The 24536-nt window shown below is 47.7% G+C and overlaps 5 protein-coding genes across 12 annotated transcripts; 1 reads left to right on the top strand and 4 right to left on the bottom strand.

Annotated features, from left to right (window-relative positions):
* Positions 1-139: 139 nt before the first annotated feature.
* Positions 140-6257, bottom strand: LOC137788498 (lethal(3)malignant brain tumor-like protein 4). Of its 2 annotated transcripts, none has more exons than XM_068581329.1 (17): positions 6096-6257; positions 5544-5629; positions 5183-5287; positions 4920-5055; positions 4726-4817; positions 4494-4636; positions 4084-4160; positions 3919-4004; positions 3572-3682; positions 3371-3485; positions 3187-3283; positions 2951-3079; positions 2759-2809; positions 2605-2669; positions 1789-1931; positions 1627-1689; positions 140-1528 (listed from the first exon to the last, which is right to left on the bottom strand). In XM_068581329.1, exons 1-17 carry the CDS (start codon positions 6121-6123, stop codon positions 1130-1132), a joined length of 1926 nt encoding a protein of 641 aa, XP_068437430.1. In that variant the 5' UTR covers positions 6124-6257; the 3' UTR covers positions 140-1129. The 2 variants fall into 2 exon arrangements, with proteins under 2 accessions (XP_068437430.1, XP_068437431.1); XM_068581330.1 differs by having other exon boundaries at positions 1789-1928.
* Positions 6258-7610: 1353 nt separating this feature from the next.
* On the top strand, positions 7611-14344 carry LOC137788492 (rho GTPase-activating protein 28-like). Its single transcript, XM_068581321.1, has 14 exons — positions 7611-7640; positions 9621-9793; positions 9860-10071; positions 10243-10333; positions 10862-11343; positions 11835-11997; positions 12107-12198; positions 12734-12887; positions 13001-13083; positions 13222-13437; positions 13513-13626; positions 13781-13908; positions 13994-14034; positions 14199-14344. The coding sequence occupies exons 2-14, from the start codon at positions 9622-9624 to the stop codon at positions 14279-14281; spliced, it is 2031 nt and encodes a 676-aa protein (XP_068437422.1). The 5' UTR covers positions 7611-7640; position 9621; the 3' UTR covers positions 14282-14344.
* A 443-nt stretch (positions 14345-14787) lies between these two features.
* zbtb14 (zinc finger and BTB domain containing 14) lies at positions 14788-19289 on the bottom strand. 6 transcript variants are annotated; one of them, XM_068581352.1, is made up of 10 exons: positions 19125-19289; positions 17815-18003; positions 17508-17693; positions 17025-17120; positions 16803-16946; positions 16355-16599; positions 16184-16269; positions 15943-16082; positions 15749-15844; positions 14788-15544 (listed from the first exon to the last, which is right to left on the bottom strand). In XM_068581352.1, exons 2-10 carry the CDS (start codon positions 18001-18003, stop codon positions 15404-15406), a joined length of 1323 nt encoding a protein of 440 aa, XP_068437453.1. In that variant the 5' UTR covers positions 19125-19289; the 3' UTR covers positions 14788-15403. The 6 variants fall into 6 exon arrangements, with proteins under 6 accessions (XP_068437453.1, XP_068437454.1, XP_068437452.1 ...); XM_068581353.1 differs by lacking the exon at positions 19125-19289 and adding an exon at positions 18524-18906 and having other exon boundaries at positions 17815-18095; XM_068581351.1 differs by lacking the exon at positions 19125-19289 and adding an exon at positions 18524-18905.
* Positions 19290-19726: 437 nt separating this feature from the next.
* LOC137788532 (alpha-N-acetylgalactosamine-specific lectin-like) lies at positions 19727-20279 on the bottom strand. The gene has a single exon (XM_068581382.1). The coding sequence runs from the start codon at positions 20248-20250 to the stop codon at positions 19789-19791; it is 462 nt and encodes a 153-aa protein (XP_068437483.1). The 5' UTR covers positions 20251-20279; the 3' UTR covers positions 19727-19788.
* A 907-nt stretch (positions 20280-21186) lies between these two features.
* gnal (guanine nucleotide binding protein (G protein), alpha activating activity polypeptide, olfactory type) lies at positions 21187-24524 on the bottom strand. Of its 2 annotated transcripts, XM_068581367.1 has the most exons (12): positions 24258-24524; positions 24097-24169; positions 23674-23728; positions 23449-23568; positions 22909-23006; positions 22621-22675; positions 22475-22548; positions 22233-22291; positions 22024-22144; positions 21792-21922; positions 21552-21619; positions 21187-21464 (listed from the first exon to the last, which is right to left on the bottom strand). In XM_068581367.1, exons 1-12 carry the CDS (start codon positions 24391-24393, stop codon positions 21318-21320), a joined length of 1137 nt encoding a protein of 378 aa, XP_068437468.1. In that variant the 5' UTR covers positions 24394-24524; the 3' UTR covers positions 21187-21317. The 2 variants fall into 2 exon arrangements, with proteins under 2 accessions (XP_068437468.1, XP_068437467.1); XM_068581366.1 differs by having other exon boundaries at positions 24097-24479.
* Between the last annotated feature and the right edge of the window lie 12 nt (positions 24525-24536).

The raw sequence follows: 24536 nt of genomic DNA, 5'->3' as shown, positions 1-24536 counted from the left end.
GTGTGGATGGAATATTAGTATTGATATATTATTATGATTATTATTATATTATTCCTGCAAACGACAAACAAAAGGAGCTTTATAAGTGAACTGTTTGAGTATTTTAAATAAAGAGAAACTTTATTCATCTATTCAAACACGGACAGAAACAGACTGAGCGTGTGCAGCAGTGTGACATCACAGTGACATCATCAAGGAGGAGGAGTCAGGGGAGAAACAATACAAATACAAATATATATATTTATAAACTCTAAAATAGAAATCTCTAGAGAAACAATATATTCATAACATGACAGAGAATACATTATAAATATAAAGATGACGTTGTCTCCCTTCACAAAGTGACCAATCACAGCGGAGGAGGCGGGACTTCTGAATGCTGGTCATGAAGATCACCTGACAGGAAGTGACATCCAACAGCCTGAGAAGTGAAACCCTGAGTTCAGTGTGGGCGGAGCCACAGCGTGACATCGTTGAGTGGTACCTGTGGGCGGAGCCACAACGTGACATCATCAAGCGGTACCTGTGGGCGGAGCCACAGCGTGATGTCATCGAGTGTTACCTGTGAGCCGGTATAATCCGTTACATTCATAAAAACTTCTTCATATCTTCTCATAATCAGATGACACTCTCACCCTTTAAGGACCTTTCTGAGTCATTTCCTCATTATCATTTATACATTGTTTGCATAATTAAGACTATGAATATTAAACTTTCTTATAGTTTGGAAATTTGTTTTTCTTTAGCATTTCCTGTTTGTTTGCTTTTCCTGATTCTTCAGCCTGTAAGTTGTTAACAAAAATATATTTTCACAAACATATTTATCAGAATTATGGATTAGAAATCCACTTCCTGTGTTGTAGTGTTTCTTAAGGTATCATCCAATCAGCTTGCACCTTCATGTTTAAAGAGTTTCAAGGTTTAAACTTCATGAACACTTTGTGTTTTCAGCTGTTTCTTCGTTTTGATGACAACTATATTTACGTCTCCGAGGAAACAAGACACCCGGCACCTGCATTTAGCCCCGCCCCTTTAAGAAGGCGCAACCTGGAACGGTTCTCCAACTTTTAGTTTTTGTCTTGTTTTCTTCTTTTTGATGCACGTCACACCTGAGATCACAGTGGAGACGTCAGATGTTCACATCCGACTGATGACCGGATGCAAAATGAGCAGCATCGGATGGGCGGCGGTCCTCTGCGTCTGATTGGCTCTGGTCCTCGGCGTCTGATTGGCTCTGGTCCTCGGCATCTGATTGGCTCTGGTCCTCGGCGTCTGATTGGCGCCGGTCCTCGGCGTCTGATTGGCTCTGGTCCTCGGCGTCTGATTGGCTCCGGTCCTCGGCGTCTGATTGGCTCCGGTCCTCGGCATCTGATTGGCTCTGGTCATCGGCGTCTGATTGGCGCCGGTCCTCGGTGTGTTTGAACATTAGGATGGAGTTGTAAATTTTGAGGGCAGGACCAAGTTTGATCGACATGATCCTGACGATGTCCTGTTGGGTAAGTAGAAGGAAGGCCCGCCCATCGATTTGCTACACGGACAGAAGCAGGAACCAATGAGATCACAGAAGGTTCAATGATGAGGTCATAGTGATGAGGTCATAATCTCGCAGCTGATTGGTCGTCTCACCTCGTCTCTGAACCGTTTGGCCTGTTCTTCACAACCAGGAAGAGACTCGATGAAGTCTGACACCTGCAGAAAGACAGACAGGTTAGAGAGAGGGAGACAGAAAGGTCAGAGAGAGAGACGGGTCAGAGAGAGAGACATGTGGGTTCGAGAGCGTCTCTCTACCTGTTTGGCGCTCCAGTGCCGGACCGTCTCCAGGTGAACTCCCCAGACGCCCGGCAGTAGTTTGCGGCGTTGCTCCCAGCAGAGAGAGTGAGACAGGTCACGGCCGGCCGACAGGAAGACAGACTGGTGGAGGGACTCTGCTGCTGGAGAGACAGACAGGTCAGAGAGACAGACAGGTCAGAGAGACAGACAGGTCAGAGAGACAAGCCTCTCATCAGGACATTAGCAGCATCGTGGTTCTGGTTCAGAACCTGTCTCACCCCACTGAGCAGTGAGACAGGCCCGCAGTCCTTCACAACCAACAACGCAGTTACCATGGAGAGCCGTCTCCATGGAAACAGCCTCTTCATCGACCTGCTGTTTCCATGGAAACACAATGAGCAGAGAAAGAAAGGGCGCAGGTTTACGAGGATGCCTGAACGCATCACCATCACACCTGTACTTGTCTGTCCTCTTCAGGTGAATTAAGGAATGGAACAATGGAACTACAAACATGGCTGCATGAATCTACTATATATTTTTCCTGTTTTACTCATTTTTTGTTTCTAATTTTTGTTCATTTTATTGGTGAAATCCAAAATAATAATGTCCCCACTGTGGGATTAATAAAGGATTATAAAAAAATGTTGTATATATTTTATTATTTTTAACATTTAAGAATCTGCATCCCCTCCTGTGCTCCACCTGTAATACCTCCATGCTCCACTAGAGGGTCAAGCTCCACCTGTAATACCATCATGCTCCACCTGTAATACCTCTATGCTCTACTAGAGGGTCGCGCCAAACAGTTTGAGAACCACTGCTTGTCTACTGTACCTGGAGTGATGTTAAGCTCCTCCTCTTCCTGTTTCACACGAAGGAATTTGGTTGGTTGGGACAGTCTGGGGGCGGAGCCAGTGGAGGAACGTTTTATATATAGATATAGATATACATATATATTTATGTATGTGTACCTGTCGGTCCCTCTCACCTGTCTGTCAGCCTCCTCCTCTTCCTCAGAGGAAGCAGCAGAGGTTCTCTCCTGGAAACAGACAGCTTCATCAATTAGTTAACTAATAAATTACATTAATTAACTAATCAAAGGGGAGACATCTTCATGCTGTAATTTACTTATGTGTAAATAACAAAGTAATAATTTAAGGAAAAAGCGGACTGTGGTTACCTTTCTGACTGGTTGCCGTGGTGATACATGGTGACAGGTACGAGGGTGATGACCCGCTCTGCTCCCAGCCTATCAGGAAGCAGCACCTCCTTACGCATATTAATGTCCGAGTACGGACACCCGAAGGCACTGCAGGGAAAACATGACTCAGCAGAAAGAAAACAGACTCAGCAGGTAGAACCCTGACTGGGCAGGTAGAACCCTGACTGGGCAGGTAGAACCCTCAGGTGTGGTACCTGTGGTGTCCGGTGTATTTGGCTCCTTTAATGTGTCCGACTCCTCTGCAGCCTCGAGTGGGACAGACGCCCTCAGAAGAAGACAAGGTGGAGGAGCCTGTCTCACACACACACAGAGAGAGAAACAGGTCATCAACCTGTCTCTCTCTCCCTCTACCTGTCTCTCTACCCGTCTCTCGTTCACCTGGGGGCGGCTCCAGCGGGTGTCCTGTGCGGTGGCACCAGCCGACAGGATGCAGGTCACAGAGGTCGCTTTCGCTCCAGACGTCAAACTGCCGCGACCAGCCGTCATAGTGCACCTGCAGGTGAACACACCTGGTGATGTCATCACATACTCAATGATGTCATCACACACCCGGACACACAGGTAGACAGACAGGTGTACCTTTATCCTGTAGTCTTCTGTATCTGTTACCGTGGCCACGCGGATCAACATGGGGTTCCTCCTGTCCACCGCCTCCAGTTTCTGGTTCCTCTGGAAACCGTGTGGCGTTCTCTGATTGGACCACAAGACACCTGTCAATCATCACAAGCCCTACCTCCTGGATTCCCTTTCTAACACCTCCTTTCCTTCTCTACCTCCTGGATTCCTTTTCTAACACCTTGTTTTCTTCCCTACATCCTGGATTCCTTTTCTAACACCTCCTTTCCTTCTTCACCTCCATTTTTTTTCTAACCCCTCCTTTCTTTCTTCAGCTCCTTGTTTCCTTCTCTACCTCCTGGTTTCCTCACCAGAGTGAAGGCTGAACTGGGAGCAGCAGTGGAACCAGTCTGCTGGAGGTATTCCTCCCACAGGAAGTTCTCTGGGTTAGGGTGTCCTGAAAAACACAAGTATCGTTAGTGTGTACTGTGTACTGTGTGTACTGTGTGTACTGTGTACTGTGTGTACTTTGGTACCCTGAGGAGCGGTGAGAGGCCATCCCTGCTCTTCACACCAGCCAACAGGATGGATGTACGGACTGCTGCTGTCACACCTGATCCATCCAATAATAATCAATCAATCAGTATCGATGCAAACACACTGAACTCCATGAAAGAGCTGCAGCTCCCCCTGCTGGTGGGCCCCTTAACTACACTATGATACTACTCCCTCTACTAGTACTACCTCTAACTGTACTTCTGCATGAAGGAGCTGCAGCTCCCCCTGCTGGTGGGCCCCCTAACTACACCCTTTACTGCCATACTACACTGTGATACTACTACCTCTACAAGTACTATTATTACTACTACTGCTTCTGACCTGTCTGTCTGCTCTGACCTGTCTGTCTGCTCTGACCTGTCTGTCTGCTCTGACCTGTCTGTCTTACCAGTAGTCATACGTGTCGTCCCAGTTGTCGAAGTGAACCAGGAAGTGGTCATCGATGACATCAGAGACGGAGGCCACGCAGACGAGGCCGGGGTTCTTCCTGTCCACCGCCTCCAGCTTCATGCCCACACTGAAGCCACAGCTCTGAGAGACAGACAGGCAGACAGACAGGTGGGGAGATTACATTTTGAGCAGACAGATGGACAGGTGAAAAGACAGACAGGTATACTCACTGCAGACACACAGGTAAACAGGGTGGGAGGAGCAGCATGAGAGCCTGTGGACTGAAGGTAGTGCTGCCAATCAAAACCTGTCTCACTGTGGCCTGTGGAGAGAGAGACAGACAGGTTGAGTGGTGACAGGTGGTCCTGTGAGGGGCGGGGCTAACTGGACTCACCTTTGAGTGGGCGGGGCTACCTGGACTCACCTTTGGGTGGGTGGAGCTTGTGGTTGTTGTCTTTACACCAGCCTGCCCGTCTGATGTCTGCAGAGTTAGAATTTACCCAGAAGTCATAGCACTCAGAGTATCCGTCAATATGGAGACGGAGCCGACAGCCAATCACCTGAGAGAGAGAGAGACAGGAGAGAGAGAGAGGGAGAGAGAGAGAGAGAGAGAAAGAGAGGTCTCAGACATATGTGTGCGTGCGTGAATGCGTGCGTGAATGCGTGTGTGTGTGTTTTGTGTGTTACCTCAGAGACCGTCAGCACACAGAACATGGACGGGTGCAGCGGGTCGATGCCCTCCAGCTTCATCCCAACTTTAAAACCATTTCTCCTACTGGGAACACACTGAGACTGACAGACAGGTAGAGAGACAGACAGGTTAGAGAGAGAGAGAGAGAGAGAGAGAGAGAGAGAGAGAGAAAGACAACCTGACCAATACTGCACATAAAGAACACGCCCAGCTTGTCAAACTAAAAGTCTGATTGTCAAACTAAAAGTGAGATATATATATATATATATATATATATATATATATATATATATATATACACACACACACATATATAATATACATATAAAAATAAATAAATAAATAGATATATGTTACCTGTGTAAACAGTGACAGAGGAGCAGCTTCGGTCTTTTGTTCATTCAGGTACTGCTGCCAGGACCAGGACCGTCTCTTTACACTGACTACACACACACACACACACACACACACACACACACACACACACACACACACACACGTCACTATGGTTGTAGCACTGTATTACATATATATTCATTCACAGCAGGTGAACTATGATGTCACAAAAGGTCTCCTGTCTGTGACACTCAGGGTCTGCTAGCTAGTGCTGCTAACTGTTAATTAGTGTTACTCACTAGTACTACTAACTAGTACTGTTACCTGTTAACTAGTGTTACTAACTATTGCTACTGACTAGTGCTGCTAAGTTAAGTTTAAGTTACAGAGTAGACTGGACTAAAGCTTTAAGTTAGGGGTTGGGGACCGCTGCCCTAGAGCATCTTCAAGGACCCATTGAACCACAGAGCACCCTAGAACAGGTGTGTGTGTGTGTGTGTGTGTGTGTGTGTGTGTGTGTGTGTGTGTGTGTGTGTGTGTGTGTGTGTGCGTGTGTGTGTGTGTGTGTGTCACCTTGAGTGCTGCTGACTTTGTTCTTCATCTTGTGTTCTTCTTCTTTGGTGGTTTTCTGCTGAGACAGGAAGTAAAGACGTGAATCTACCTCCGTAAATATACATTGATTAGTTTATTCTTCCTATCAAGGGACTCCAGGTAAGTCTGTGACGGAACCCTCCACACAGGGGAGTCTGTGGCAGACTCTACACACAGGTGAGTCTGTGGCGGACTCTACACACAGGTATCACACACTCTGGTTTCCTGAGGGATACATTCATAACCATCATACTAACTGTTAACCTTCATCTTGATCATCTTCATCCTGACAGGAACTAACTCCATTTAATTACACTCACACAGGAAGTCCACACATGCCCCTTCAAAGTAAATCTCTTTCCGCAGCTAAAGAGTCAGATTCGATGGACTCAGATTATTAAAATGATTCAAACGTTGTGTTGTCATCAATATTTAATTCCAATGTTTTTCACAATAAACACTCAGAACTTAGTGATGCAGCACGTGACTAAATGTACTTTGTTTGTGTCAGTAAACAATAAACGGGTCGCACTCTTATTGTGAATGTCTGACCGGAAGTGCCGACAGGTTGAACCAGGAAACAACAAACAACGGGGATCCGCGGCCCTCTGCGCCGGCCTGCGACCTCCTGTGAGCGGCTTCAGCAGCAGCAGAGAGCCGCTGAGAGGAACCAGGAGCACCGGAGAGACAGAGAGAGAAAGAGAAAGGGAAAGAGAAACTGAGAGAGAGGACCGGAACCGAGACCGGGACCGGCACCGGTCGCTCAGACTGCACTTACCGTCCCTGATGTTCCGCCTCACTCCGCTGACACACACACAACACGGAACTAAGGCGAGACGAGCCCACTGCGCATGCTCCCAGGGGAGGGAGGGCGGATGCAGCATGACAATATATAAATAAAACAACACAGTGTATCATTATCAACACAATGTATCGTTATAAATGATACAAAAACAGGAAATATATAAACATGAAAATGTTTTTAGATTTTAGTTCAGCAGCAAAGTGATGAGCTGCATTACATAATATCTATAACATTATATCTATAATATAATATATGTAATTTAGTATCTATAACATAATATCTATAATATAATATATATATAATATAGTATCTATAACATAATGTCCATAATCTTTATTAATTGTATTTCTAAGGCCCTACAGAAGAAATTCATAATATAATGTCCAATCTATAATGTCTAAAATATGACATCGATAATATCATTGTGCAAGCTAGGCTAGCAGTAGCCCCTGCTTCCAGTCTTTCTGCTAAGCTAAGCTTGTGGTGGACTCCTCTGACTGTGGGGCTAATGGAGGTTGGTGTCCAGATGCTGGTCTCTGATGGTCCAAACTTGGAGCCCCCCCTGTTCTCTCTCTAGCCCCTCCCCCTCTTGTCTCTCTAGCCCCTCCCCCTCTTGTCTCTCTAGCCCCTCCCCCTCTTGTCTCTCTGGCCCCTCCCCCTGTTCTCTCTCTCCCCCCCTCTCTTCTCCGCTCTCAGACCAGCAGTGACCGGACTGATCGGAGGTGAGTCAGTTTCTTCTCTTTATGTCTCTATTGATCACCGATAAAAGATTGATAATAAACATTATATTTTATATACATTAGATGTATATCTATAATGATTATGTTCATTATTAATGAATCATCATTTTGTTTGTAAACATGAGGGCTGGGCAAAGGAACAATTTATTTGATTCATCTCATTATGCAATTGTATTATAATTAAAAACTAGTATCTTGCAGCTTTTATTTTAAAGTAATGTTATCAGAACAATATAACAGCACTCTGGAGCAACAGCAACTTAACATACACACATATATAGTTTATACATCAGTTTTCTTTTTTATGAACAGGTACCAGAAGAGTCATTATTATTTTATCAGGGAACAACATGAACAGTGTGTTCAGTAGTAAGGGTCCCTGTGAGGGACAAACCAATCCTTCTTTTGTCAATGTTCAGTCTGTTGCTTAACTTAAAGATGTATGTTAAAGACCAGCAACTGATTCACTTTATACAAAAGCAATAAGTGCTTTTCATGTTTCCAGTTCAGTTCAGTTTTTTCTTCGTCAGTGAGAAAAGTCCAGTCTGTGTTGGCTTGAACAAGTGCACTGAACATCTTGTGATGTGAGGAAAGTTCTCACGCCGCGGAGCGGCTCGCAGCAGCACCGCTGCTCGCTGAGAACAGAAACTACAGAACAATACGTGCTTTCACGTCAGGCTCAAGTCTGCAAGTCGTCAGCACTGCCTGTCGGTGAGGCTACGGAAGCGCGCGCGCACGTACATAAATCACTTCAAAGTAAAAGCGGCGTTGAAGTATTGAATTCCTGGCGTGCAACTTATTTTTTTTATTTTCATGTTTGATTGACCTCACGCGGGCCGGACTTTGAGAACCGTAAGATGCCCAGGTCTGAACTGCGCCGCCTGGAGAGATTTAAAGTGCAGCACCTGTGTGGCAGCCAGATCTACTAGAACCAAGCTCCTAAAACTACACTCAGGTCTTCTAAAGATCTAAAACGGTCTGTTGGTCCTATGTGAATGCCTCTCGGAAGACCTGATCAGAGACATTTAGGTGATACTAGTGGCTTTTATGTGGTTCTAGTGGTCCTATACATGGTTCTACTGGTCCTTTAGTTCTTCAAGAGGTCCTTAAGGTGGTACTAGTATACCTCTAGTGGTATTTAATGTTGTTTTTAGTAGTCCTTTTGATGGTTCTAGTGGTCTTTTTTGTACTGCTAGTGGTCCTTTATGTGGTCCCAGTCGTCCATTATGTGTTATTGTAATCTTTATGGTTGTTCTAGTGGTCTTTTAGGTGGTTCTAATGGTCTAAACCAGCTCAGCTAGAGGGCTGGTCTGGATCCAATAACCCGGCTCCTCAGCTAGGTCAAACCACCAGACCTGGTTGAAGGTAAACCTGAACCTGAACCGAGTGGTTTTCAGAGGATTTAAGGTTCCTGTGAAAGAGGAATAACCAGGTCAGATTACCGTCTGAGGACCTGAGTGAAAACACTTATCTCTGACGCTCTGATTGGCCTGACACCATCCATTTCCTCCTAATGGACCCACTGAAGCAGCTAGCGTTAGCCTGCGCACCCCACTCAGTCCTCCCCCGGGAACCAAAACCATTAGACCGAGGTTCCCCCAACACACACGATCAATACGCTGGAAGAGGCTGACTTCCTCTCACACGCGGACGTAATCAATACTTAATCTGAGCTCCGCTTGTCCTCCAACAACCACAACATCTGCATCTAAACTATCATCCAATCAGCTTCTCCCCTTTAGGAACGAGAACATATTAAAAACCACGATTCACTCTCACATTAAATATATAATTCAGTTCAACTCAAGCTTACGCGAACACAAATAAAGTGGGCTGTGATTGACTGACAGGATCTAGAGGCTCTGATTGGCTGACAGAATCTAGAGGCTCTGATTGGCTGACAGGATCTAGATGCACTGATTGGCTGACGGGATCTAAATGCTCTGATTTGCTGTCCTGCAGGATGTTGTCATCTCCACCCTCCACCTCCTCTGCCCCCCCTCCACACCCTCCAGCGGTGACCTCTGACCTCCGCCGCGTTACCATGGAAACCTACTGGAGAGAAGTGCAGAGCATCGAGGAGGAGAACGCCGGAGAGGAAGAGGAGCAGGAGGAGGAGAGGAAGAGTATGGACGGTAAGTCAAACTGACAGCAAAGCGGGAAGCCATCTTTCCGTCTGACTCGTCCTCGTTTACCTGCAGAGGCGGAGCTGGAGGAGGCGTGGCTGACGGAGGCGGGGCTATCCTCCCTGGTGACCGCCTCCCCCTCCGAGGCGCCGCCCGCCGAGCCACTGTTGTCCACGCTGACGCGGCAGCAAGCCGCCACGGTGAGGACGAGGCTGGACAACTACAACCAGACGCTGAGGACGCGCAACAAGCAGCCAATCAGAGACGTCAGGGACGTCTTCGCCGAGGTGTTTAGAATACATAATAATGTTATGTTCTAAGAGATACACAATAATGTTATGTTCTAAGAAATACTCCAATGAAAACTGTTCAAAATGATTATTTATAATATGTAGGTATTTTCTCTCTTTTACACACACACACACTCACACACACACATTCATACACACACATTCCAGCACGACGATGACTCAGCAGAAAGATGCCCCTCCCCCCCGCCAAGTCGCTACCACACCACCACCAAAACCATCCGGCGAAACGCTCACAGGGGTACCTGTCTGTCTACTTACCTGTCTGTCTACTTACCTGTCTGTCACTCTGCTCATGGTCCAACAGACACTCCCAGTCCATTGCGGAACGTTCTAATAGTCATTGAGGTTCTTTTTGTAATTCCTGTGGTTCATGGAGATCAAGGTTTTAGTGCTCTTTTAGGGCATTTAGTTTTAGTAGACCTTTGGTAGTTCTAGGGGTCTCTATGTGGTTCTAGTGGTCTCTAGGTGGTTCTAGTAGTCTCTAGGTGGTTTTAGTAGTCTCTAGGTGGTTTTAGTAGTCTCTAGGTGGTTCTAGTGGTCTCTAGGTGGTTCTAGTAGTCTCTAGGTGGTTCTAGTGGTCTCTAGGTGGTTCTAGTAGTCTCTAGGTGGTTTTAGTAGTCTCTAGGTGGTTTTAGTAGTCTCTAGGTGGTTCTAGTAGTCTCTAGGTGGTTCTAGTAGTCTCTAGGTGGTTCTAGTAGTCTCTAGGTGGTTCTAGTGGTCATGTTGTTGGACGAGGCTATAAATTGTTTCCTGTTTGTGTTTCCAGTTCGACCAACGCTTCCTAGGTTTGATTTTGAAGATCAACGACCTGAACACCCGTCATCCCCAACACACACACACTCTTCAACACACACACACTCTTCAACACGCAAGCATTCTCCGACACAAACACATTCTCCGACAGACACACACTCTCCAACACGCACACACTCTCCAACACGCACACACTCTCCGACACACACACACTCTCCAACACGCACACACTCTCCGACAGACACGCACTCTCCGATACAAACACACTCTTCGACGAACACACACTCTCCAACACACACACACTCTCCGACAGACACACACTCTCCAACACACACACACTCTCCGACAGACACACACTCTCATTCTGTCAGCTGGTCGAGACGAGCTGATTGGCTGCTGAGGGACTCTCCGTACTCAGAAGGCGTGGCTGAGCACAAAAGGGGCGGGACCTGTTGGGACTGTCTTCGTTTCCACGGAGACCGTGGTGACCTGCCGGTGAGTCTGACCTCCTGACACACACACACACACCTACACTCACACACACTCCCTTGCTTATAGCTTCATTCTGTGTGTTCCTTCTATTTGGAAAACTACAGTTCCCATAATGCTTTGGGGGATGTAAAAGAGAAACCAGAGGTGTGAGAGTCTGTGTGTAGTTCTTACCCGTCTCACCCTCTCAGGTCTGTGTGTGTAGTTCCCACCTGTCTCACCCTCAGGTCTGTGTGTGTAGTTCATACCTGTCTCACCCTCAGGTCTGTGTGTGTAGTTCCTACCTGTCTCACCCTCTCAGGTCTGTGTGTGTAGTTCCCACCTGTCTCACCCTCTCAGGTCTGTGTGTAGTTCCTACCTGTCTCACCCTCTGGTCTGTGTGTGTAGTTCCTACCTGTCTCACCCTCTCAGGTCTGTGTGTGTAGTTCCTACCTGTCTCACCCTCTGGTCTGTGTGTGTAGTTCCTACCTGTCTCACCCTCAGGTCTGTGTGTGTAGTTCCTACCTGTCTCACCCTCTCAGGGTCTGGTCTGGGCAGACGACCTTTCCCCCGGTGACCTCACCCGTCTGGGCTTCATCTCTCACATCGAGCTCTCCACCTTCCTGCTGGCTCTGGGTGTACAAACCAAGCGCACCCGGCCGCCGCGGCGCAGGACTCGAGGTGCGCTTCATTCGCAGAGCAGACATGATTACAAAAACATAATATAACATGTTTCATCATTCATGGTTATTAATATTAATATCATCATGATACTCATAACCGCCTCCAGACTGCGGCGTCTTCACTGTTCCTCTGAACTCGCTGCTGGAAAACGACAAGAAAAAGTTTCCTGGAATTAAAGTTCCTGTTGTCTTCCAGAAGGTAAAGACAACCTCTCTGTCTGTCTGTCTGTCTGTCTGTCTGTCTGTCTGTCTGTCTGTCTGCCTGCCTGCCTGCCTGCCTGCCTGCCTGTCTGTCTGCCTGTCTGCCTGCCTGCCTGTCTGTCTGTCTGTCTGCCTGTCTGTCTGTCTGTCTGTCTGTCTGTCTGTCTTGGCTTGTTTGGCCTCTTAAGTGCAGAAAGACAAACCTGTGTGTGTGTGTGTGTGTGTGTGTGTGTGTGTGTGTGTGTGTGTGTGTGTGTGTGTGTGTGTGTGTGTGTGTGTGCGTGTGTGTCTGTGTCTGTGTGTTTAGTTGTTGTGTATTTTAGAGCAGACTGGTCTGCAGACTGAAGGTATTCTCAGAGTTTCAGGATCAGCTGCTAGACTGAAGGTACTACACACACACACACACACACACACACACACACACATTGAAACACACACACACACACACACACACACACATTGAAACACACACACACACACAAAGTGATATTCCACAGAATGACGGAGTGACACCTGTCTGTCTGTGTCCTCAGTCTCTGCGTCGAGAGATAGACAGGTGTTGTGGAGAGTTCGACTGGTCCGCAGTGAGACAGGTGGAGGCTGCAGGTCTGCTGAAGCTCTTCATCAGAGAGCTGCCCACACCTCTGCTGACACACACACACCTGTCCACCTACCGATCTGTGCTGGGTATACACATGCACACACACACACACACACACACACACACACACACACACACACACACACACACGGCCTCGTTGTCCTCACAGTGGTATCTAAATGAACGTGTGTTTCTGCAGGTGTGTCCTCGGTGGTCCACCAGGTTCAGGCTCTGCAGCTGCTGGCACTGCTGCTTCCCGAAGCCAACAGAGACACACTCAGAGTAAGAACCAACCGACCATCCAATCAATAACCCAATCAATCAATCAATCAATCAATAACCCAACCAATCAACCAACCAACCATCCAATCAATCTGGACCTGTCTCTCAGGTAACGCTGGACCTGTCTCTGTGTCCCAGGCTCTGCTGGTCTTCCTGCGCCAGGTGGTCTCTCATCAGGACCAGAACCGGATGTCTCTGTGGAACGTCTCCATGGTGATGGCGCCGAACCTGTTCACCAACCGTCACCGCGGCAACAAGCACTCCGTCGCCAAGAAGCAGGAGGAGCTGGAGGAGGCCGTGGGCGGGGCTCACCTGGTGCAGCTGATGATCACACACCAGGACCTGCTGTGGACCGTGAGTCAGAGGACACACACCCCCAGCTTCCTGCTGTCTCATGACATCACTTCCTGTTGTTGTTGTTGTTGGCAGGTCCCCAGCTTCCTGCTGTCTCAGGTGAGACAGATGAACCAAGCGTCCAATCAGAAACAGTTCGGCCTGATCAGAGCCAAGAGACTGCTGAGGAGGAAGAACGACAGAAATCAGGTGAGACAAGTTAACCAGGTGAGACAAGTTAACAAGGTTCCTCCCACGTCTCCTTTTTTTCACCTGTTGAGGGCAAACAGAGACATTTGATTGGTCACATTTGTGTGTGTGTGTGTGTGTGTGTGTGTGTGTGTGTGTGTGTGCGTGTGTGTAGATTACAGAGCTGTGTGCAGGTGTGATCAGGGTTCACGCCCCCCTGCATACTAAAGTTTCCATGGCAATACAGCTTGATGGACAGATGAGAGCCAGAGACGTTATTACACGCTTTGAGTGTGACAACGGGTAACACACACACACACACATGCACACACACAGACACACTGATCAATATAATTAATAATCATTGTGTTGTATTTTTCTCTTCCAGCAGTTCTGTTCAGCATCTGTATGAAGTTGGAGGAAACATCTGTGAGTCTGGTTATAACATGTCAACAACAAGTAAACATCATGTAAACAACATGTCAACATGTAAATAACATTTCAACACATTTTAAAATGTGTGGTTTGGGCCGGACATTAAAACCTCTCTCTCTCTCTACCTGTCTCTCTGTCTCTACCTGTCTGTCTCTCAGGTGAGCGGCGGCTCCACCCAGACTGCGTGCTATTGGACGTGTACCGAGTGAACCCCGGCTGTGATTGGCTGATCAAACCATGACTCGTCAGTTTATTTGTGTCTGCTGTTTTGATTGGTCCCTGTTCTTGACCATCAGGTCGTATAAACGTGTGAATCACTCCTGCCGCTGTCTGACTCACTCATTCATAGCCGAGCTAAAAGCAACACGCACAAGGAGCGCACACGTGTTCCAAAAGTACCACGCTGCTCATGGTACGGAACCTGGAGAACCGGATCAATAAGGTCTGTAGACGGTCAGTCAGGAGGGAACCGGATCAATACGGTAATCAATAGCAGGCATGTAATATAATATTATGGTGAGGTGGACAATTGAAATTCATATTGTGGAGAACATTCATAGAACTTCCGGTTCCTCAGTGACCAGTTTATGAAAACATGAGTTCCTATTTTTGGTAAATCAAGTAGCATAACTAAGGATAGTGATCACAGTTCTTCTCCATAGGATCAATAACCAGACTGATTCATGCGTATAGTTCATGTAATATGTGCGTATATCTCTTCTCTATATGATCAATAACCAGACGAGGTTAAAACACAGTAGCTCTGCTCATGAAACTGAACAGAACAACTTTATAAACAACACAAACAGTTTATGTACAGAGTCAAAATGGATCATTTACAAAGACACAGAATCACAAACATGAAGCCAGAGGAGGCCATGTTTATAACACGTTAATAACATGTTTATAACACGTTGATAACATGTTCATGACACGTTCGCCAGGTCAAGTCAGTTCATGTTCTCTGAACAGAGCAGGAAAAAACAGCATTCAGTCAGGTTAAAAAATAAATCAATAAACGTCCAGTGAAAAAATTATTTATACAGCAACACCTGTCCAGGTGTTAGTGGGAGGAGCCGATGGCGTCCAGGTGTTAGTGGGAGGAGCCATGTGTCCAGGTTTTAGGGGGAGGAGCCGATGGCGTCCAGGTGTTAGGGGGAGGAGCCATGAGTCTAGGTGTTAGTGGGTGGAGCTGATGGCGTCCAGGTGTTAGTGGGAGGAGCCATGAGTCCAGGTGTTAGTGGGAGGCGCCGTGTGTCCAGGTGTCAGGGGGAGGAGCTAATGGCGTCCAGGTGTTAGGGGGAGGAGCCGATGATGTCCAAGTGAGTCCAAGTTTTAGTAGCAGTCCAGGTGAGTCCAGGTGTTACGAGCAGCCAATGGCGTCCAACTGCTGCTCCTCAGCAGCCATGGCGGCGGCCTGCAGGGTCTCCGTGTCGCTCTGCAGGGGGTTCAGCTGCTTCCTCTCACTGTGCATGTTGTTCTCATGCCGCTTCAGATCCGACGCCTGCAAGTACAGAAGACAGTGAACTCACCACAGGCACGAGAGGTGGTAGTAGTATTCTAGTAGAAGTAGTATTAAGTATATTAGTACTACAGTAGTCATATAGTAGTACTACAGTAGTAGTACCTTGGCGAAGGCCTTGGTGCAGCAGTATATTAGTACTATATTCATACTTTAGTAGTACTATATTAGTCGGAGTAGTTGTACCTTGGCAAAGGCCTTCGTGCAGGACGGACAGACGAACGGTTTCTCTCCCCGATGTCTCCTCTCATGATCCTTCAGGTGAGACTTGTGTTTAAACGCCTGCAGGCAGACAGGTGAGAGACAGACAGGTGGTCAATAAAACAGGTGAGAGACAGACAGGGGTCAGTCCCACAGGGAGAGACAGACAGTTGTCTCACCTTCTCACACATCTGGCAGGCGAAAGGCCTCTCGTTGCTGTGAACTCGTTCGTGTTTTTTCAGGTCCGGAGCTCGAATAAACGATTTCCCACAAACGTCACACCGGTACGGTTTGAAGCCCGTGTGGATCTTCAGGTGCTCTGAAACACAGGTGAGGGCGGAGTCAAACACTGTACATCACGTGTACACCAGCTTCACTATGTTGGTCTACTAGTGACCTCACGGCTCAGGTGAGCGTTACCTTTCAGGTGAGCGTGGGTGGTGAAAGCTTTGGTGCAGATCTCGCAGGCAAACGGCCGCTCAGCGGAGTGCAGCTTCTCGTGTTTCCTGAAGACAGAGAGAACAGGTGAGCTGGTCCAAGGGTACTGGTACTGGTCTGGTGAGGGGTACCGGTCCCGCTAGCTGCACGTACCTGAGCCGGCTCTCATCCAGGAAGGTCTTGCCACACACCTGGCAAGCCAGCTGGTCCCGGTGTCCATACAGCAGGTACTCAAACTTCATGTCGGTGGTGGCGGTGGACCAGCCGGGCGGCTGCTCGTCCTTCACCTCCCCCATGCTCTCTGCAAAGGTGAGCGTCTCCGCCGCGTGATGCTCCGCCCCCAGCTCTTTAGGCTCCGCCTCCATGTCTGTCACACCATCCTGATCGTAGCAGGTGACCTGGAGAAGTCACATGATCTGATTACCTGAGGTTACCTGTGGTAGCATTTAAACGGCCGTATTTTAGGGTGTTACATTGGATTTTATTATTTGTCATCATGGTGAACCATCAGAGAAAAAGAGGTGAAATAGTCCTAAATATAACGGGTATTGATCACTTTGCCGTGCAACACACTCACACCTGTCCCTGAACACCTGTCTACCTTGTGAACGTCGTCATTGGTCAGCTCCTTCAGGATGGCTTCCTGGACACGCAGCGCCGCACTGGGAGACTTATCCAGCTCCTGATTGGCCGACGCCTCAACGAGGTCATCGGCAGTGGGCGTGTCATTGTGTTCCCCGAGTACCTGCGCGCACACACAAACGACGTCACAATAACACCACAACATATGTTGAAGCTGGTTTCATTGATTATTGATCGGTACCTCGGCATCCGCAGCCAGCTGGGCCTCGGGCGGCAGCGCCATCTTCACGATGTCGTACGGAAACTTGTCTTTGTCTTCCGAGGACAAGTCTCGTTTCTGAGGACACACGCACGCATTATCACACGGGAGGAGGAGCTCACCTGTCTGATTGACAAATATGTGTCACCTGTGTTACCGGTACTTGTGTGAGTGTTACATGTGTGTTACCTGAACGAGGGTTAAGTGTTGCTTGAGTGTTACCTGAGTGATTGTTACATGTGTGTTACTTAAGTGTTACCTGAGTAAGTGTTACCTGAGTAAGTGTTACATGTGTATTATGTAAGTGTTACCTGAGTGAGTGTTACGAGTGTTACCTAAGTGTTACCTTAGTGACTGTTGCCTGAGTGATTGTTACATGTGTGTTACTTAAGTGTTACCTGAGTGAATGTTACCTAAGTAAGTGTTACATCTGTGTTACGTAAGTGTTATCTGAGTGAGGATTACCTGAGTGAGTGTTACCTGAGAGCAGAGCTTGTCTAGGAAGCGGATGCCGAGTATCTGCCCCGATGACATCATGAGGTTGACGTCTCTTTTCTTCACGGAGATCTTTGCGGTGTACATGTAGTTCAACACCTCCTCAAAGATATCGGAGCGGATGAAGTCGATTTCTATCACAGAGGAGTTGTCTACCTGAGGAGACGCAGGCAGACAAGTGAGTACCGCATGTATTTTCAAATGTATGCGTGTATCCACCTGTGTTTATTTTGTACCTTGTGTTTCCATTAGAGTATTTGCAGTAGTCGGACCGTACCTCGTGCTTCTTGAAGAGCTTCTTGAAGTAGTTGGAGCAGGCAGCAAGCACACAGCGGTGAGCGCGAAACTTGACGTCCTCCACGACCACAGCGATGTCGCAGTGCTCTCCCTCCAGGCGCTGCTCGTTCAGCAGCTTTAGGAAGATACTCTTGTGTTCGTCGTCCACGTACTTCACCGTCTCCGTCATCTGAACGCAGGTGAAGCATCAGGTGAGCGACCGGGTGCTCAACCAAACCCAGCAATGCATTCAGGTATGAAGGACAATGTGTATGCTACTTTCTGTTTCAACACACAGAGGACAGAACAATGTGTATGCTACTTTCTACTGCACAACACACAGAGGACAATCTTAAACGCAGGACCTTTACTTGGAACATAGTGGTTTTTAAATGGTAGTTTTAGTACTTTTGATCCTGAACCAGCCTGACGTTAGTCCTCATAGACAGAGAGATCAGAGATAAGTCTGTTTCTGTACTTATTCTAAAACCTTCTCATCATAATGAGATGTATACACATCTATATCTCATTGTGATGAGTATACACACAGTGTATATAATAATTTATATATAATATATTACATTATATATGTATAATATATAGAGCTATATATATAATAATAATTAATAATATTATAATAATTAATAATAATATAATAAACTGAGTCTCTCTGGTGAGGAAGTCTCGACTTGACAGAAGCGTTCATGTACCTTTCTTACCGCGGACACGCGCACCGGAGCGTGCACGAGGCGTCGGACTGAACCGCGGGTCCGGGACAGCTGCCATGATGCTACCGCTGCTAGCGGAGCGGACCGGACCGGACCGGGACCCGTCGCTACAGGTCACGCGAACCGCTCCACTACCGGGAGAAAGCCGACGGTTTACCGGGGCTCCCGGTGAGGCTGCCGGTAAACACGAACCCGCCGGACCGTTAACCGGTTATTTTACACCGCGACCTGGTGCGCGCGCGCGCGCGTGCCTGTTTAAATGGCGGCAGGATGGCCCGCAGCTTCTTCTCTTCGCACACAAAATGGCGCGTCTCCCTCGCGAGCTCTCCCCAATGAGCTCGCGAGCTTCTCCCCGCCCCCACCCCGATGGCCCGTCCCGGGAACGGCAGGGCGCGAGGCCCGCGAGCCCGCGTGTTACGCGGGCTCGCGGGCCCTCGCGCTCCGCCGTCCCCGGGACCGAGCAGCGGGCTCGCGGGCCCGCGGCCTCGACAACACGGACGAGGCTCGAGCGGCCATGAGCGGAGCGAGCGCGCGCAGCATCCCCGCGGTAACGGGACCGAAGCGGCGGGAGGAGGACTCTTACCGTCACGGCGGCCCGGGGGGGGCGGCGGCGGGGTCCTCTGGGCGGGGTCGCGCACCGGGAGCCACTTTGTCCGGTTGTTATTGTTATTGTTGTTGTTTTTGATGAGGACGAGCACGGAGCGGAAGGCCGCGCTTTGCGCCAGCACGCACACACTGCGGGGGCACGAGGCAGCGCGCCAAACTGCCTCTGTGGCCGAGACGGAGCGCTACCTCTCACGCATGCGCTCTGCGCTCTATCGCCAGGGCTCGCGCAGAGAAGACGCCATGTTGTAGTTAAAGAAGTTTAAAAATAACCCGGATGTTAAATAACCCGGCTGTGTGTGTGTGTGTGTGTGTGTGTGTGTGTGTGTATATATATATATATATATATATATATATATATATATATATATATATATATATATATATACATGCAAAATGGGAACTATATATATATAGTTCCTATTTTACACACAAATACAATATGTTTACACAAGACCACGATTTAAAATAGTGTTATTATTCCCTTGGATGAACCATTGGAGTTACACGTGTTCATGATGATGAAGGTTGTTGAGAGGACGTCTGCACACACACACACACACACTCACACTCAGTGTACATTTGTGTCTTTATTTTGGTCGCCAGTGAACAGTAACAATCAGTTACTGGCATCATCTCAGATATTAAGATTTACAAACAAATTCAAACACTCTGTAACATTTGTTGTCGTTCCATTGATTTGGACCCTCAAAGTTGGTGTGCACACAGTGTTCGTTTCCATTGTTGTCCGGCTGGCCCGCGTACCAGTCTCGATAGTCCACCACGGAGCCGTCAGTCCACAGCCAGGTTCCTGCTTTGAGCGTGTCGCTGAGGCCGATCCAGGTGAAGCCCATGGTGATGTCGTGGCTGCGGATCAGGGCGTTGACGAAGCGCTGCTCCGGCAGGCTGTGGATGGAGGCCAGGTGTGCTCTCATGGACACGCAGTGGATCTCTGCGTCCGCCCAGGTCATCCGGTTGCTGACGTACTTGTAGCAGTGGTTGTTGAAGCTGGTCCAGAAAGCGGGACAGTTGCCTTGCAGTTGCGTCGCCTCACCAGAAGGAGCCGCGGCTCCCAGAGCCAGACCAGACAGGAAGAGAAGCAGCATGGCGAGGTGCACAGGATGAGGGCCGTGGTGTCGGGGTTGATCTGCAGCGTGACAGAGACACAGGCTGCTTGCTTTATACGCCCCACAGAAGGTGTTCCTGCTGTTGGCGCGTTATTATTGGTCAGCTAAACTTGGAAAACACTTCCAGTAAAAGCATAAAAGTCATCAGAGTGTTTCCCAATACTGTACTTTAGAGTCATTGAATGCCAGAATGTGTGCTGTTACGCGTTGTTCAAATATAATGCGACCATCACATGGTGGTCAAGGACTGGACCCGAATGTTGGTGCCAGTGAAACGTGTGACCGACTGTGTTGCATTAAACTAAAACAATTCCTTAAAGTAGAAGTGGTCATGTTGCTTGATATCAGGTGCATTATTCATATTGTTTCATTAAAGTTCTTGTAACGTGACCCTGTGTGTCTTCATCATAGTAAACATGAACGTCTGTCTCTGGCTCATTTTTTTTTCTAGTTTGGTTTTCTTCATTTTTGGATTCAGACAAAAACTAAAATCAGAGTGAATCAGTGAATCATTTATTTTTTTTTCTCCATATTTTCGTTTTTGGTTTTAAACAGAAAACTAAGACACATGTTGACCCATTTCTGTTTTTTGGAATGAACCAGAAAACAAAGGAACCAGAAGGAAGAGAGAAAGAAAGGTGACCTGAGATTAAAAAACGTTAATTAAAATCAAAATCAAATGTTTGACCAAAATTCTTTAATATCCATATTTTTCAGTTTGAGCTAAAAAAATATTAACGTTTAAAAATTAAACTAAATAAATCTATGTTTGCTGGTGCATAACAATGTAACAATGTAACAGTGTAACAATAATATAGCCAATAGTATTCAAACAATAATAATATTACTATTAATAGTGTTAATAATGATGCTGATAGTATTCTAACAAGTTCAGAGACATGAAAATATATATTTAGGTTCCCTGTCGACAGAACAGCATTACCCACAATCCCCTGCACCAGCGAGAGAACGACCAACCAATTATCAATGAAAGCCTAAACATGAGGATGATGTCATGACAAGGGGCGGGGCCAGGTGAAAACCAATCAGAGCAGCTCGTACTGCCGCAGGTGCATCCTCTGGATGATGTCACGACAGTCGTTGAAGACGCGGCGGATGTTCTCCGTGTCGATGGCGCAGGTGAAGTGAGGATAACAATAATGCTTCCCATCGCCACTCGCTGTGCTGATCCTCTAGAGGGAGAGACGGGTGAGACGGGTCAGAGAGAGAGACAGGTATACGTCTTACATATATTTGATCAGATCTTCCATTTTATTTACCAGAAATTCGTCTCTGATGAAGAACTTTGCTCTCATCACTTTAGGGTCTTCACCAGCGTCTGGAACAGCTGGACACACACACACACACACACACACACACACACACACACACACACACACACACACACACACAATGAAGAGCCTTAGGGCTGGGCAAAGTTGAACAAATTCACCTAATCAATCTCATTATGCGCCAAATTCAATAATGAAGTTTAAACTAGTGTATGTGTGTACTTGTACCTTCAGGAGATACTTGGTAGTTTACGTATTCGGGAAAATAATCCTCCAGTTTGGATTTTCCAGCCAGAATCTTGTCAGCGAGGACGTCCTGTTTGTTCAGGAACAAAATCACTGAGATGGTCTTCAGGAACCTGCAGCCAATCACAGAGCAGATAGGGTTAACCACAGCCAATCACAGAGCAGAGAGGGTTAACCACAGCCAATCACAGAGCAGAGAGGGTTGGTGCTGGACCTATTGGTCCAGATGGATCTGAAGAGGTCCAGAGACTCTTTCAGCCGGTTGGTGGAGTTGTCCTCTCGGATCACCATGTTGTAGCTGCTGCTCGCCGCCACGAAGATGATGGCCGTCACATCTGAGCAGTGAGACAGTCGTCAGAGCTACAGACAGGTCTTCAGAGCCACAGACAGGTCTTACTGTTTGAATGAACCCATCTGTCTCACCGTTGAAGCACTGGATCCACTTCCTGCGCTCGTCTCGCTGTCCGCCGACATCGAACATGCTGAGAGACAGACAGGTGTGTTAGACAGGTGACAGAGAGACAGACAGGTGACAAAGAGACACATCCGGAAGAAGCTCCTCTTCTTCAGTCGTTTCTGAATGTTTTACATTCTTGTCGTTTTATGCTTGATGCTCTGACATGTGATTGGTGCAGCTTGATAGAGGGGCGGGGCTAAATACTCACTGGAAGTTGACCTTGTCCACCTGGAACCTGGTCTCAAAGATCCCAGAAGTCAGAACTCTGCAGCGCAGCAGATCCTGCAAGAGAAGAAGAACCTCAGAGCCCCGCCCCCTCCTGGATGCTGCCAGCTGATTGGTGGGTTTTGTTACCTGGTCAGTAGGTGTGTAGTCCGTCCTCCTGACCGACTCCAGCTGGTCCAGGAAGCTGACACACACACACACACACACACACACACACACACACACAAATTTTTCAGCCAATCATCGGCCTTCAGCCTCACGCTGAGCTGTGATTGGTCCGTAGAGATTTAAAATGTCAGTGTGTACCTATTAGCGTGTATGTGTACACCTCTCTCTCTGTGTGTGTGTGTGTGTGTGTGTGTGTGTGTGTGTGTGTGTGTGTGTGTGTGTGTGTGTGTGTGTGTGTGTGTGTCTTACTACTGAGCACAGTCGATCAGCTGGTACTCGTTGGCTCGTTCCCAACACGCCTTCACGCCGTCGTCCTCCCACAGCTTCTGCGTGTGCTCGAAGAACTCCTGAGGACACGAGTCACATGACGTGTTACAATGTGCTCCATGTAACAGGCCCTCTGATTGGACGACAGCGTGTGTGAGTCGACCAATCAGCAGCAGAGAAAACGCAACGGCTGAAGGAGTTCAGAGGAGATGCTTGTTTTTGTGTCTTTGTCTTTAGAGACACATTGTGTCTGTTAATGAGGTCTCAGGTGACACACACACACACACACACACACACACACACACACACACACACACACACACACACACACACACACACACACACACACACACACACACACACACACACACACACACACACACATTAACGCCATTAAAATAAACAACTGTCTGCTGGTGCTCTTAAAGGGACACATCTCTTTTTATTTACCCGTTCAAGGTGAACGGAGGTGTTTGGTCACATTCTGATAAGCTGTGTGTGTGTGTGTGTGTGTGTGTGTACCTCTGTGTATTCAAAGTCAGTAAGCGGTCCGATACTCTTGATGTAGTCAAGTCTGGGCTCGTTGCCAGGGTTACCCAGAGGAACGGGCGGAATCAACGTACTCATGGCAGCCACGATGGTCTGAAACACACACACACACACACACACACACACACACACACACACACACAATAACTTAAAGCTTTAAGGACCAATGGGAGAGGCTCTGCAGGTCATGTGACGCACCACGATGGCGTCCTTCACGTTCTTCCTGATGTCTTGAACCTTCTCCTGCTTCTCTCTGGAAAACAAAACATCCTCAGGTGAGAGGAAGCGTCAACAGGAAGGAAGCGTCAAGAGTAAACAGGAAGGAGGCATAGACAGGGAGGAAGCATAAACAGGAAGGAAGCGCAAACAGGAAGGAAGCGTAAACAGGAAGGAAGTATAAACAGGAAGGAAGCGTAAACAAGAATAAAGCGTAAACAGGAAGGAAGCATAAACAGGAAAGAAACGTCAACAGGAAGGAAGCATAAACAGGAAGGAAGTGTCAACAGTAAACAGGAAGAAAGCGTCAAGAAGAAGGAAGCATAAACAGGAAGGAAGCATAAACAGTAAACAGGAAGAAAGCGTCAAATTAACAGTTGATGAAGTTTTCAAAGTTTGACTCACTCAGCATTGAAACCGTCAACATGGAGGATCCTCATCTGCTTCACGATGGTGCTTTTACCTGATTCTCCTGCTCCTACAGACACACAGGTGAGAGGGACAGGTGAGACAGACAGGTGAGACGGACAGGTGAGACGGACAGGTGAGACAGACAGGTGTCTCACCCAGCAGCAGCAGTCTGTGTGTGGCTTTATACGCCTGTCTCTCTTTCTGCAGCTGTCTCTCGATCTTCTTGTTGGCTTCTCTCTTCGCTTTTTCATCCAGTCGTTCTTCCTCCGTCTGACCTCCCAGACAGCCCATCTCACCTGGAGCCACAAACCAGTCAGTTACTGACTGGAACCAGCTAACCCACTGAAACCAGTTAGTTCCCCCACAGGAACCAGTAGACCAGGTCTCACTTGCAGCGTCGTGTCTCAGCCGGTCAGAGCAGCTTCCTGTCCATC

This window comes from Clinocottus analis, unplaced genomic scaffold, assembly GCF_023055335.1.
Source record: "Clinocottus analis isolate CAN_PGR_092001 unplaced genomic scaffold, fCliAna1.0.p SCAF_18, whole genome shotgun sequence".
NCBI lineage: Eukaryota > Metazoa > Chordata > Actinopteri > Perciformes > Cottidae > Clinocottus > Clinocottus analis.
Note: the sequence above shows the minus strand (reverse complement) of the source record. Positions and strands in the feature narration are given on the sequence as shown.